Below are 12,626 nucleotides of genomic sequence, written 5' to 3' on the forward strand. Positions count from 1 at the left end.
AATTTGTCAATACAAAAAAAACTTGGTATAATCTTTGTAACATCCCGAATTAGGGTCTAGTCAGAATAGTGGTTTCGAGATCACAAATCTAAAATAAAAATAATAATTTTATTATTATTTGATGATCCATGATATGATTTCATATTTGTGTGAAATTTTTCATGAAGAAATTCTATACCAAAGGTGTCCAATTTCACTTTAGGGACTAAATTGAATAAGTTGAAAAACTTGTGTTCTAGAAGATTCAAGTATGAAATTGCATTGAATTATTATTTAGAGGTCTTTAAAATGCAATTAGACCAAAATCTAAAATTTTGGACAAAAATGGGCATGAATAGGAAAAATTAGAAAGAAAGGCCTTAAGGGCATTTTTGTCAATTGGTAAATAAAAGAATAAAAAGGGAAAAATCAAGTCAAAATTGTGTCCATCTGACTAATTTCCATGTTACGTATAGAGGCCATCTGGAATCTAAGTTGTTTGTCAAGTTGGGCATTCTCATGATATGTAACATGGTTGCTTGGAATTCTTTAAAATGATTTAGAATGTTTCATTATCAGCATAAGTTATGATTTAGTGTTGGTTTAAGATATGATCTAATTGGTATTCTAGTAGTTATCAGAACCAGTATGAAAATTTGTCAAAGGTAATATCAGGATAGAGTTTATCTTAAAAGTTCAATTAGTTTATTTATCCACCAAGAATAGTATTTGTGAGTACTCATCCTAAGGGAAAAGTATTCATGTTTGTTTGAAGAAGATTCCGTCAATGATAGGTTCTATATAGATATTCTTCTAAGAAGTAAATTTGCTTTTCTGATAAGGAAATGAGATCCATATTGATTGGTGAAGTCTAGAATCAGTTCAAAGAGTGACTTGTGAATAAATTGATCAAGCATGGATACGCTGTTATAGGGAAGTATCCACCAAAGGCAGAGATGAAATCTAAAACCTTCAAGATGATGAATTCAACTAGAAATGTTTCAAGGTAATCTAGACTTAAAACTCACTGAGTTCGTTTGAACTTACAAATGTTTTTTTCATGTTTCAGGTTCTACTATAAGAGTGGGTACACTAAGAGGGACCAAGCCAGGATTGCTGATAAATCGTAATTTATACATATTTTTATCCCATGCTTAGTATATTTTTGGATGAATTATCACTGGATTTGTGGAATTTGATGCTCCTAATCCCTTAATTTCATGTTTTATACTTAGGTGAGCATAGGAGAGTAAAAAGAGCAGAATCGGGCCAAAAATGGAGAAAATGGGCCAACATGAGAAATCAACACAGCCTGGACTTCCTCACACGGGTAATTCACACGCCCGTGTCTATTTAACAGATTGCAATACAGCCTAAGCTACCTTACACGGGCGTGTCACACGGGCGTGTCCCTGTCGAGCCCAAGTCTAGTCCTATTCGGAAAAGACCACTCTTGAGGGTTGTGAAGCATTCTAAAGCCTATATAAACACCCTAGGAGGTACTTAGAAAATACACACGGAGTAGGAGGCAAGGAATTACTCGAAGAAAAGCCGATTGATCCATCTCAGAAGCAGGATTATCCTTCAAGACTGAAGATCTCCTTTCAATTTCCTTCAGGAGTTTTTGGGTTTTCTTTATGTTTTGTTATCATTATTCTTTTGAGATGTTTTCTTTTACACTTATGAACTAAATCCCCTAAATACCTTAAGGGAATGAAACCTAAGACGGATCTTGTTATTATTTTTTGAATTATATGATAAATATTTGACTTGTTCTTAATTATGAGTTCTTAATTTTTGTTTTAATAATTCCAGGATATTGATTCAAGTATTGATGTGCTTATTCAGAGGAGTAAAAGTCCCTGTCTAAGAGTAGATCTAGCATAATTAAGCGGAGTTGATTGCACCCCTAGACATAGGGCAACATAATTTTACCGTATTAGGGTGAAACCTAATAAGGGAATCCATAGATCGAGTTAATGTAACACTAGGGATTTTAATTAGAAAGAGATTTCAATTAATCAACCTAGGGTTAGATGTTGTTAGTCTCGAGAGAGATAACAATATAACTTAGGGATTTCTACGGATCAAGTCAAGTGAATAAATCGTCTGATTCAGAGTCAAATAACAAGTGAAGTTTAGGTGGATTTTTCCCTGGGTATTGTCCAAATCAATCAGTTTTTCCCAAAAGTAATTCCCCAATTTTCTTCCTGTGCATTCTTAGTTTAGTTAATTAATTTAGATAAAACAAACCCCTTTATTTTTAGGCTAGATAATAAAACGAAAGTTAATACTAGTACTTTTAGTTCCTGTGGGTTCGACATTCCGGTCTTGCTATAAACTATACTACTGTTCGATAGGTGCACTTGCCTTCATCGTGATAATAGTTAGTTTTCAAGTATGATAAATCATAAATATAAAACTTATCGTGATTTACATCAATCAATTGCGCTAGGTAGCAGCGAGTTGCGATATTATGCAAAAAAAAAGGGCATTGTAGAAGTGTGATGTATAGTATACTACGCCATGATGAGTCCGTTTTTAATAAACTTTTTATGTTGTAACATTTTATGTTGTTCAAATATCTAATGTAAATATTTAGTATCCTCTTTTATATTAAAAAAGGTACAAAAATAAATACGAAGTATGTTTTAAAATTGATTATGCCAGATGTATAAATTTCTAAGTGTTTTTGCATTGTAAAATCCAATATTCAGATCTAGAGATTCGGGTTAGCTAGAGGATGTTATAGGATCACATGGTCGTGTGGGCAAACCATGTAACAGACTAATGTTATGTGGTGTTGGAGTCACACGGTCGTGCAAACAACTATGTGCCCTCATCAAGGCTGTGTGGGTCAAAAGTGTAACTATTCAAAAATGCATCACACAGTCGTGTCATTAGGTCGTGTAACAGACTATGGCCATTGCACTAAAATTGCCTAAAAACTTAAATACCAATCGATCGTGCCATATGCCCGTGTCTGGCACACGGTCGTATCGCTCGGTCGTATAACAAGTCATGTCAACCTGTACGTAAACCTTTCAAAGCAAGACCTTTAAACTAAATTCAATAATACTGCAAGCAACACTTTACACCAATTTTAACCAATTCAAAATGCATCAATATAACACCAAAACAATATTTATCTTAGCCAACCTAAGTGCCTAACGAATATGCCACAATTGGCACCTGAATCCAACAATTCAAACTCAAACATAGATTAATATTTCAACAAGTCCAATATGCCTTCCAAGGCACCCCACAACAAGTAGCATAGCATACATCTTTTAACCATTTCTAACATCATATAACCATGATTCAAAAGCAAGCATATATACAAGCACAAAGTCATACCAAAACCATTCAACATAGCAATTACATATCATTCTTTTACTAACTTATCTCAAGCATATTACCTTATCAGTTTATAAGCAAAACACCAACCAAATCAAGAAGACAATATTGCCATCAATTATATATATAAGCATATATATATACAAAGTTCTCAAAATGCCAACAAGATCAAAGTTAAGCGTTGTTTAACCAAAGACTTCTTAGGTACATACCATGACCCAAATTAAACTATCACCAAATCTTGATTATGGGATTGTCATTGGATGCTGAGTCAATGATCGAAACGTAAAGTACCTAAACTGTGCATGAAAAAAAAACCATACGCTGAATAAACTCAGTGGTATTTCTATAATCCAGACATTAAAACATAATATAGTACATTCAAATGCATGAGTTAGAAGTAAGGGGTGATATGCAAATTAACGTGTAAATTTCCACTTCTTCATAGCTTCTTTTAATCAATCTAACAAAAGTACTAATATGTAACATTACACTATCATTTCACATTGAATCATCAGACTTTAATATATTTCTTCATCTCAATTTATAATAATCAATTTTTCAATTCCACAACATAATTTCATCAACCAATCACCAATACACATATGTGATAGTGTAGCTCATCACAATTTAATTCAATTGCATAATTATAACAATATATCATATTTTCAAAAGTATTCAATTTAGTTCTTATCACCAATAACTAATTTAGATTAATTCAATTTTGCTCATTCTATCATTTCTAGCTTACATTATGCTATTATCATGCAGTGCAGTTCATAAATGCAATAATTAAAAAGGTTTGGGTTATAGAAATACAAATCCTAAACTCCAAGCTATTTGTCGATGACTTTATCTTTTCCTTTTTGTTTTGAGGAATCTTAGTCGACGTTAGCTACGGACTAATATAAATACATTAAAGCATCAATGCACAATCATTTTCACGTTCAATTTCTAATTAATGAAAAAAAAATTTTATTCAATTTAGTCCTTAAAATCGGGACTAACATAACTCTTAAATTTAACCTCCAATTTTTATATTGATTTCACTCTAAGCCCAATTTTACTTCCTATTTCTTATTTCTACTATAAATTTAAAAATTTGTGCATTTTAGTCCCTATTGCACAAAATCATCATATGACTTTACAATTTATTCCTTTTTCAAAATAAACTCAAAGTCTATCAAATTGGTCCCTAAAATTTCAACTATATAACAATAATAATATCCTCAAATTTTAACAATATCAAAAAATACGACATGGGTCAGCTAGCTTAAGCTCCCGAGATTCCGAAAACATAAATATTACAAGAAAAGTACTTAATTGAGATACCAATTGAAGCTTGAAATTTTGGAACCCAAAACCATTTGTCTCCTGTTCTCCCTAATTTGTTTCGAAGCTTTGAATATGAAAAGAGAAAGAATGCTTTCTCTTTTATTCCACCAAGCCTTTATCTTTTCTTTAGTTTAACACGTTTTCATTTTAAAATTTTTAATTACTTAAGTTTTATAAGATAAACATACATACATACATACATACATACATACATACATACATACATACATACTTCCTTAACCAGCCATATATATTTCCTAGGTATAATTACTTTTTGAGCCCTTTGAATTATGTTCTACATATAAATCCTTAACAATTCATATTGTCATCGCTTATGCGATTTAGTCCCTGAACCTTAATCAAGCACTAATTCGACAAAATTATTCGACCGAAATTCAATTCACTTCTAATATAATTTTGTAAATATTTAATAAAAATATTTACGCACCTGGTTTACAAAAACTAGGTTCCAAACTTACACTTTTTGACCCCACTTACTTTCGGTCATTACACATTACATTTTTTGGAGTAAGTCTTCCAAGAGTTCCATAGGGTAATTATATCCTTTAATTTTTTTTTTGTTCATTTATTTTATTTTCTTTAGTTTTCTTAAATTCAAATCTAACTTGTGTTATCTCTTATTTTTAGATTTGATTCTTAAATATTGTACTTTCAATTCATTGAAACATCCAATTTCATTCCTTAGTCAATTACTACACAAATAAGCCTTTTTTTTCTTTTTTTCTTTTTATATATTTATTTCATTAATTCAATTCTAATTTATTTGTTTTTATTTATTGCATATCCTAGGTTGTCACATCACAAAAAGTCCCCTTGGATATGGTGAAGTGTCTTCTAGTGTACAAGCAAAAGGCCCATTTGGTGTGTTGGCAAAGGGCCCCCTTAATGTGTTGGAGAATGACCCCTTAGGTGTGGTGAAGGGTAGTCTGATGTGGGGCGAGGGGTACCCTTAGTATGCTGACTAAGGCTCTTTTAGTTTGTTGATAGAGGGCTTTTTTGGGTACAGCGAAGGGCTCTTTGGTACAGGAACAAGGGGTCCCTTTGGTGTGATGGTGAAGGTTCCCTTGCTGCACTAGCAGAAGGCCCCTTAGTGTTCTAGCAAAGGCTCCCTATTGACCCTTTATTGATCCCTTCGTTGGAGTGAAAGGAGTACTTCTCTTGACATATTTGAGGGAAACACATTTTTTGTTCCCCAAAAATTGGGAAGCTCTCAAAAATTCAAATACCACAAAAATTTCAAGAGATCCTATAATGCTAAAAGTTTCAAGAAACCTAAAATGAAGAAAGATAAAAAAAAAAATCTTGCGGAGATTGAGCCATGGATTCTCATTCATAGAAAAAAATGATATTTTGCTTAGTTTCTCACATACGATGTCAATACATAATTTGGGGTGACTTATTATGGCGTTCACACCGTAATGAGTGCGAAAATACACTAGAGTAGAGGTGGTTCACACTATTGATAATGCAAAGAGCCTCTGGAAATGATGGTTTTTAAGGAGCTCGTGAGCTTTGGAAGACTTATTGGAAGAGATTTGGCAGAGCTTTGATAGGCCTCCTATAAAGGAGCTCCCTTTTACTTGTGATGTAAAGAGCTTTTATAGAGAAGGGGAAGCCTTGGCATGAGTCCCATTAGAATGGTGGCCTATTATATATAGGTTGGCTGAAGAGATATGGTGACTTAATTAAGGTATAATAGCGAACTTGATAATAGCGTATGAGAATGGTGGTCTATTATATATAGGTTGGCCTACTAACAATCTTGCCTCGAAATATTATATATTTTTATTTTTTATATTAAAATTTACAAAATTAAATAAATATATTTTATAAAATTTTATAAAAATTAAAACTCCAATGGAAATATAAAAAAATAGTTAAAATGTTATAATATTTATAAAAGCTTTAAAATTTATAAGGGATAATGTCATATTTGGTACAAGTACTTCCGTAAAATGTCCAATGTGGTACCTATACTCTGAATGTCTAATGTGGTACACAAACTATCAATATATGCTCTAATATAGCACTTGGTGCTAACACCGCTAGTGAATTGCTAAACTAGCCAATGAAAATTTGATACGTAGATTTTTTTTTTAAAATCAAGTCCACATGGATAATATAAAATTATGAGAAAAACTAATTAAAACAAAAAAGTTAAATTAAATTAAAAACAAATAACCAAACATGTGTTAATAAAATAAAGAAGTAAATACTAAACTCACATAAGCAAAAACAATTTTTCTCCATTTAAGTAAACAATCATCTTCTCCAAAGATTTTTCCATTAGGAATAATATTTTTAATTGAATTTTTAAATAATACTTTTTATTGTCCATGAAAGTACAGGCATGGCCAAAACCAGAAATTTTTGGGTAGTGAAGATTGAGTTATATATTTTTATAAGAGCTAAAATGAAATTTCACCATTCTATTAACATATATCTTTATAGTTTTTAGAATGAATAAATCAAAATTTTATCAATTTGGGGGAGCCAAACTATAATTTTACCTTTTATTAACTCAAAATTTTATAAATTTTCAAGGGTCAAAAGCATAATTTTTCATATTTAGGGGCCATGGCAGTTGCCCACCCCCTTCCCTTCGCCCCTGTACTTTCATGTAAATTTATTGTTTAGTTATTTGTTATTTAATTTAAACTCTTTTTTTATATAGTTTTTCATATAATGTTATATTATCCTAGCGGACTTAATGATTTGGAAAAAAAATTCTACGGGTCAATTTTTTATTGACTGGTTTAACAATTCACTAATGGTATTAACACAAGATACCATAATAAAACACATATTGATAGTTTAGGTACCACATTAGACATTTTCAAAGTACATGTACCACTTCGGATATTTTATTAAAGTACATGTAGCATAATGTAACGCCCCTAACCCGAATCCGTCACTGGAATAAAGTTACGGAGCATTACCGGAGTTACCGATTTATTTATTAGATATTTTATTTCATCTAACGTTCATATTTGGAACCAATTAAAATCAATCATATTGTCCCTTAAACGTACTTATTTTTCTCGACATGTTTTACTTGAATTTATTACTCGTCTCAATATACTTAATTTCCTTGTATCAACATATCAAAGATAATCACATATTGACATATCATGATAAATATCATTCTCTTGCCATTTCTTCATAAACATAAATCAGGTAATTCATTATATCGACATTTCATGCATTTAAAAATAAAATTCTTGCAATTTAATCCTTATTTACAGCCGTTATTCTCATACAAATTGATAACAACCCATGAATTCTATAAAATATCAGAATTTTTCATAATTTCAATACTTTTTAATTTAATCCTTAAAACATGTTTTTCCCGATCTTGAACTAAATTAATAATTTTATTCAATTTATCAATTTTACAAAATTGACTACCCAAAATTGCCCATAAAGTTTTACTTTTATTCAATTTAGTCCCTAAGCCTAAAACATGTAAATTAGCCATGCTAACTGAATATTCATACATATTTTCCTCCTCCTCCTCTCCATTCCACATCCTTAATTTATATAATATGCTTATAAGTAACGTTATCAATAATTTCACTATTTACTTATGTGTATATTCAAAACTGTCCATTTGAGTCATAGTTACTAAATTAATTATATCTTGAGCTACAGGTATCCGTTAATTTTACTTGAAACTAGACTCACATTTATTGTTACCATAAAATTTTCAGAATTTTTAGTTTTTCCAATTAGTGAATTTTATTCATTAAAGTATCCCCTATTTTGCTATTTGATAGTTATGACCACTCTTCACTAAAGTTTAATTATCTCTTTAAAAAGAATTCAAATGATGTTATCATTTATTGTTTATAAAAATAGACTCATTAAGGAATCTAACCATGTAAATTATGTCCCAAAATTATTTTTTTATAATTTTTAATAATTTTTCCAAGTCAGAACAGGGGATCTTGAAATCATTCTAAACCAGTCTCACAAAAATATAAATATCTAAGAATACAGAATTCCTTTACTTTCTATATTTCTTTTATATGAAAATATACTCAATAAGATTTAATTCCATATCTCACTCAGATTCTAATTCAATTTCTACTATTTTTGGTGATTTTTAAAAGTTAGTCTATTGCTGCTGTCCAAAACTACTTTAGTGCAACATATTGATTACCAAGTTTATAACACTCTTATTTCCATTCTCTACCATATTTCCCATTATTTTCTCTCATTTCCCTTCACTAATATATCAAGAACATGGATCCTTATATAAGAAAACTCTACCTTAACATCATTTTCATGCTTTTGATATTACCTTACATGAGAAACTCTACTTAAAATATATTGAAATCTTAAAATTCTTACCTTGTTCCATTGATTTTAATCTTTAACTTGATTTTTCTCTCTCCTCCAGCTTCTATTTCTTGAATCCAACTTGATATTCCAACTCCCCTTAGTCTCCTTAACATTTTTCTCTCTTGGTAGCTATAAAAATTCATTTTTTATTTTTAGGTGAAAAGGGTGAATTTTTAGTGAAAGGACTAAATTGTAAAGAAGGCAAAACTTTCTTTCTTCTCTTTTCTTCTAACGTGAAATGCATAGAGAAAGATGGATGGTATATATGTTTTTTTTTTCACACGCACACACATATATATAGACTAAATAAAATAACAAAATATTTTATTAAAATATTAAATAAATAATAATTATCTAATTAAATAACTATAAAATATCACCAACATCATCATTACTTTCTAGATTTCTCTCTCTTCCAATTGACCATTTTGCCCTTCATGATCTTTTAAAATTTCATTCTTGAGTCATCACTTAATTTGGTAAAATTGTAATTTAGTCCCTCATAATTCTTCACCTATTCAATTTGGTCCTAATTCATTAATTTTCCTTGGTTTCTAGATCATTCCACCCTTAAAATATTTGCACTGTTAGTCCTTCAACTTTTTCATATTTACACTTAAATCCCTCAAATTTTGAGTATTTACTCTTGGGCCACAAAACTTTTCTCTCTTTTACAATTTAGTCCTTACTTGAATCAATATGTCATAATATACTTCCCAGTGACATAACTCAATTTTTCTCTTCTTGTCACTTTATTTCCTTATTTTACTATATTAAGGATAATATCTTAATGTAGAAATTTTCAGGGTGTTACACATAATAAAATACTTATTGATAGTTCATATACCACATTAGACATTTTATGAAAGTATAGGTGCCAAATATCACATTATCCCAAATTATAATTAAATTTTATAAAATTAGTTTAAAAATTGGGGCAAACCTCAAAACTACACAGAAACTTTAGTTCAATATGCAATGTTATAAATGAACGTTCATTTTGTGCAATTTTATATATTATATTTTCATTTTATTCAATTTTCACAAACTATTATAACTTCATTTTGTGTTTACATATTACATACACAAATAAGTGTACTTTATATAATATAAAAACAAATTGATGTATTTATTTTTTTAAATTTGTACAATTGAATCACAAATAAAGTTTAATGTGTATAATTATATCAAATCAAAGTCTATACATCAAATGGCACATTTAATCAAAATTCATGTAAAGTTTTAACATTTGGAAAATTATTTAATGCACTACTAGTGAAGTTAAAAAACTCCACAAGCACAGGTGAAAACTACCATGTGACCTTAGATAATATTAAAAAGGGTTAGTATTTAGTACACTAGTATTAAAAAATACATATTTAAAAAATATATACATTTGTCAATTTTTTTAAGTTACTTGTGGAATAAACAAAATACATTGTCAATATACCAAATATCGATCCTTAAAACAAACATATGTCATTTATTAAACTTGCTTGTGGAGTTAAAAAGCTCCAGTAATAATGGACTGAATACTAACTCTTAATATTTAAGGTAATTATTTGATACACCATCAATGGAGCTTTTTAGACTATACAAACTGATTGAAAGTGTGGCAGCGTCATAGTTATTCATGTAAAAAAAATTTACTACATCCCATAATACACTTGTTAAACTCTTAATCTATTTGTGAAGTCTAAAAAACTTCACTAACAATGTATTAAATAATTTTACTAATATTTATCCTTTATAAAATTGAAAGATATCTTAAATTCTTAATAGAATTTTTAAAAGGAAGTGAGTTTGAACTAAACCTGTACAACACAAACCCAAAATCTTATTTCATTTTCAAAATCACTTTTTCTTTAAAAAAAACTGTTTGGATTGAAATCCAATTTGTTGGAATTAATTTGGCATCCTTAATTATGTCCAATTAAGTATGTTTAACGAAACAAAGAATTTAAGAATGATAAAAAAAGAAATTAGGATAAAACCATGTAAAAGAAAAGAAAAGAAAAAAAAATGGCAATCATGTCCCTTTTAACAATTATTTAACACAATCAGTGAAGTTGAGACAAAACGAAGTGTGCCATCTCAGCATTTGGATCAATGCTCCAAATAACAAGGCACTTTTGTCCTTTTAATATGGACATTATAATATAATAATACATTTTAATTCTAAAGTGCAAAAGCTCAGTAAACAATGTATGTACAAGATGTGTGATTTGTTGATTGATTATTAACAATAAACAGCTTGATTTCGACTAAAAAAATATATGTAAAATTAACTTGTAACATTGCTAAAATTACAAAAAAATTTGTGGAAGGAAGTACAATTATTTCTTTTTAAAAACAAATATATAAAAGACAGAGCAATGAAAAAGATAAATATATATTCGAAGTAAAATTTAATGGAAACTCCTACACTTGTGCAATTTGATAGATTGGGCTGCCCAATTCATACAAATTAGGCTTAACCAATAACTTTTTTCTACGCTCCAAATTGGGTTTCATGCGTTTGTTTCATGTTTTTGTATTAGGTTTAGACTTGCTAAATGGTGTGATTATTCATTTAAATTCAAAGATGAACATATTTGTACTTGATTTCCGCAATGAAATTTTATGATTGGGAAAGCTGTTTATGGCACATTGAAACTTATCATTGCGGAAGCTGTTGCTTATCTCCATGATCATTGGATTTATTGTAAATGTAAGTGCCACAGAAGCTTTATTATGTTTAAGAAAAACAAACAATAAATCATTTGTATTAGATTAAGGTTAAGAAAGGACATTAACCTCCACATTTTCAATATTAAAACCCATGGAAATCTGAATAATACATAGATCATAAAAGCCACTAAGCTCTCTCGCCCCTAATACGACGAGCCAATTGGATGTCCTTAGGCATTATAGTAACCCTTTTAGCGTGAATAGCGCACAGATTGGTGTCTTCAAAAAGCCCAACCAAGTAAGCTTCCGCGGCCTCCTGGAGAGCGGCCACAGCGCTACTTTGGAACCTCAGATCTGTTTTGAAATCTTGGGCGATTTCTCTTACCAGCCTTTGAAATGGGAGTTTCCTGATTAAAAGTTCAGTGCTCTTCTGGTACTTTCGGATTTCACGCAAGGCCACAGTTCCTGGCCTGAATCTGTGCGGCTTCTTCACTCCACCAGTAGCCGGAGCTGATTTTCGAGCCGCTTTTGTGGCCAATTGCTTCCTCGGTGCCTTGCCTCCCGTGGATTTTCTAGCGGTTTGCTTGGTACGAGCCATTTGCGTTGTGAAAGATAAAACTGGGTTTCTGAGTTATGACTTGTTTGTTGTTAAGGAAATGAGGAACGCTTTTGGGCTGTGAAATAAACTGGTGAGTTTGGGGTTTTAAATAGAGGGAAGCTCTGGAGATTTGAAATGTGGAAATGGAGGGGAATTGCTTTCGATTTCAATCGGACGGTCGAGAGAAGATGTGACTTGGATTCTGATCCGCGTGAAATGATTTGACCAATAGAATTTGGTTATTCAGGCGCCAAATATCTTTTATTTTCAAGAAATTTTTTTGGAGTGTTTGGGCATATTTAGAATTTGGGTAAACTCCATC

General features: G+C 30.5%; 1 protein-coding gene across 1 annotated transcript; it reads right to left on the minus strand.

The window, feature by feature from the left end:
- Positions 1-11,814: 11,814 nt before the first annotated feature.
- Positions 11,815-12,387, minus strand: LOC107897507 (histone H3.2). The gene has a single exon (XM_016822990.2). The coding sequence runs from the start codon at positions 12,302-12,304 to the stop codon at positions 11,894-11,896; it is 411 nt and encodes a 136-aa protein (XP_016678479.1). The 5' UTR covers positions 12,305-12,387; the 3' UTR covers positions 11,815-11,893.
- Between the last annotated feature and the right edge of the window lie 239 nt (positions 12,388-12,626).

The sequence above is a fragment of the Gossypium hirsutum genome, chromosome A10 (assembly GCF_007990345.1).
Source record: "Gossypium hirsutum isolate 1008001.06 chromosome A10, Gossypium_hirsutum_v2.1, whole genome shotgun sequence".
Classification (NCBI taxonomy): Eukaryota; Viridiplantae; Streptophyta; class Magnoliopsida; order Malvales; family Malvaceae; genus Gossypium; species Gossypium hirsutum.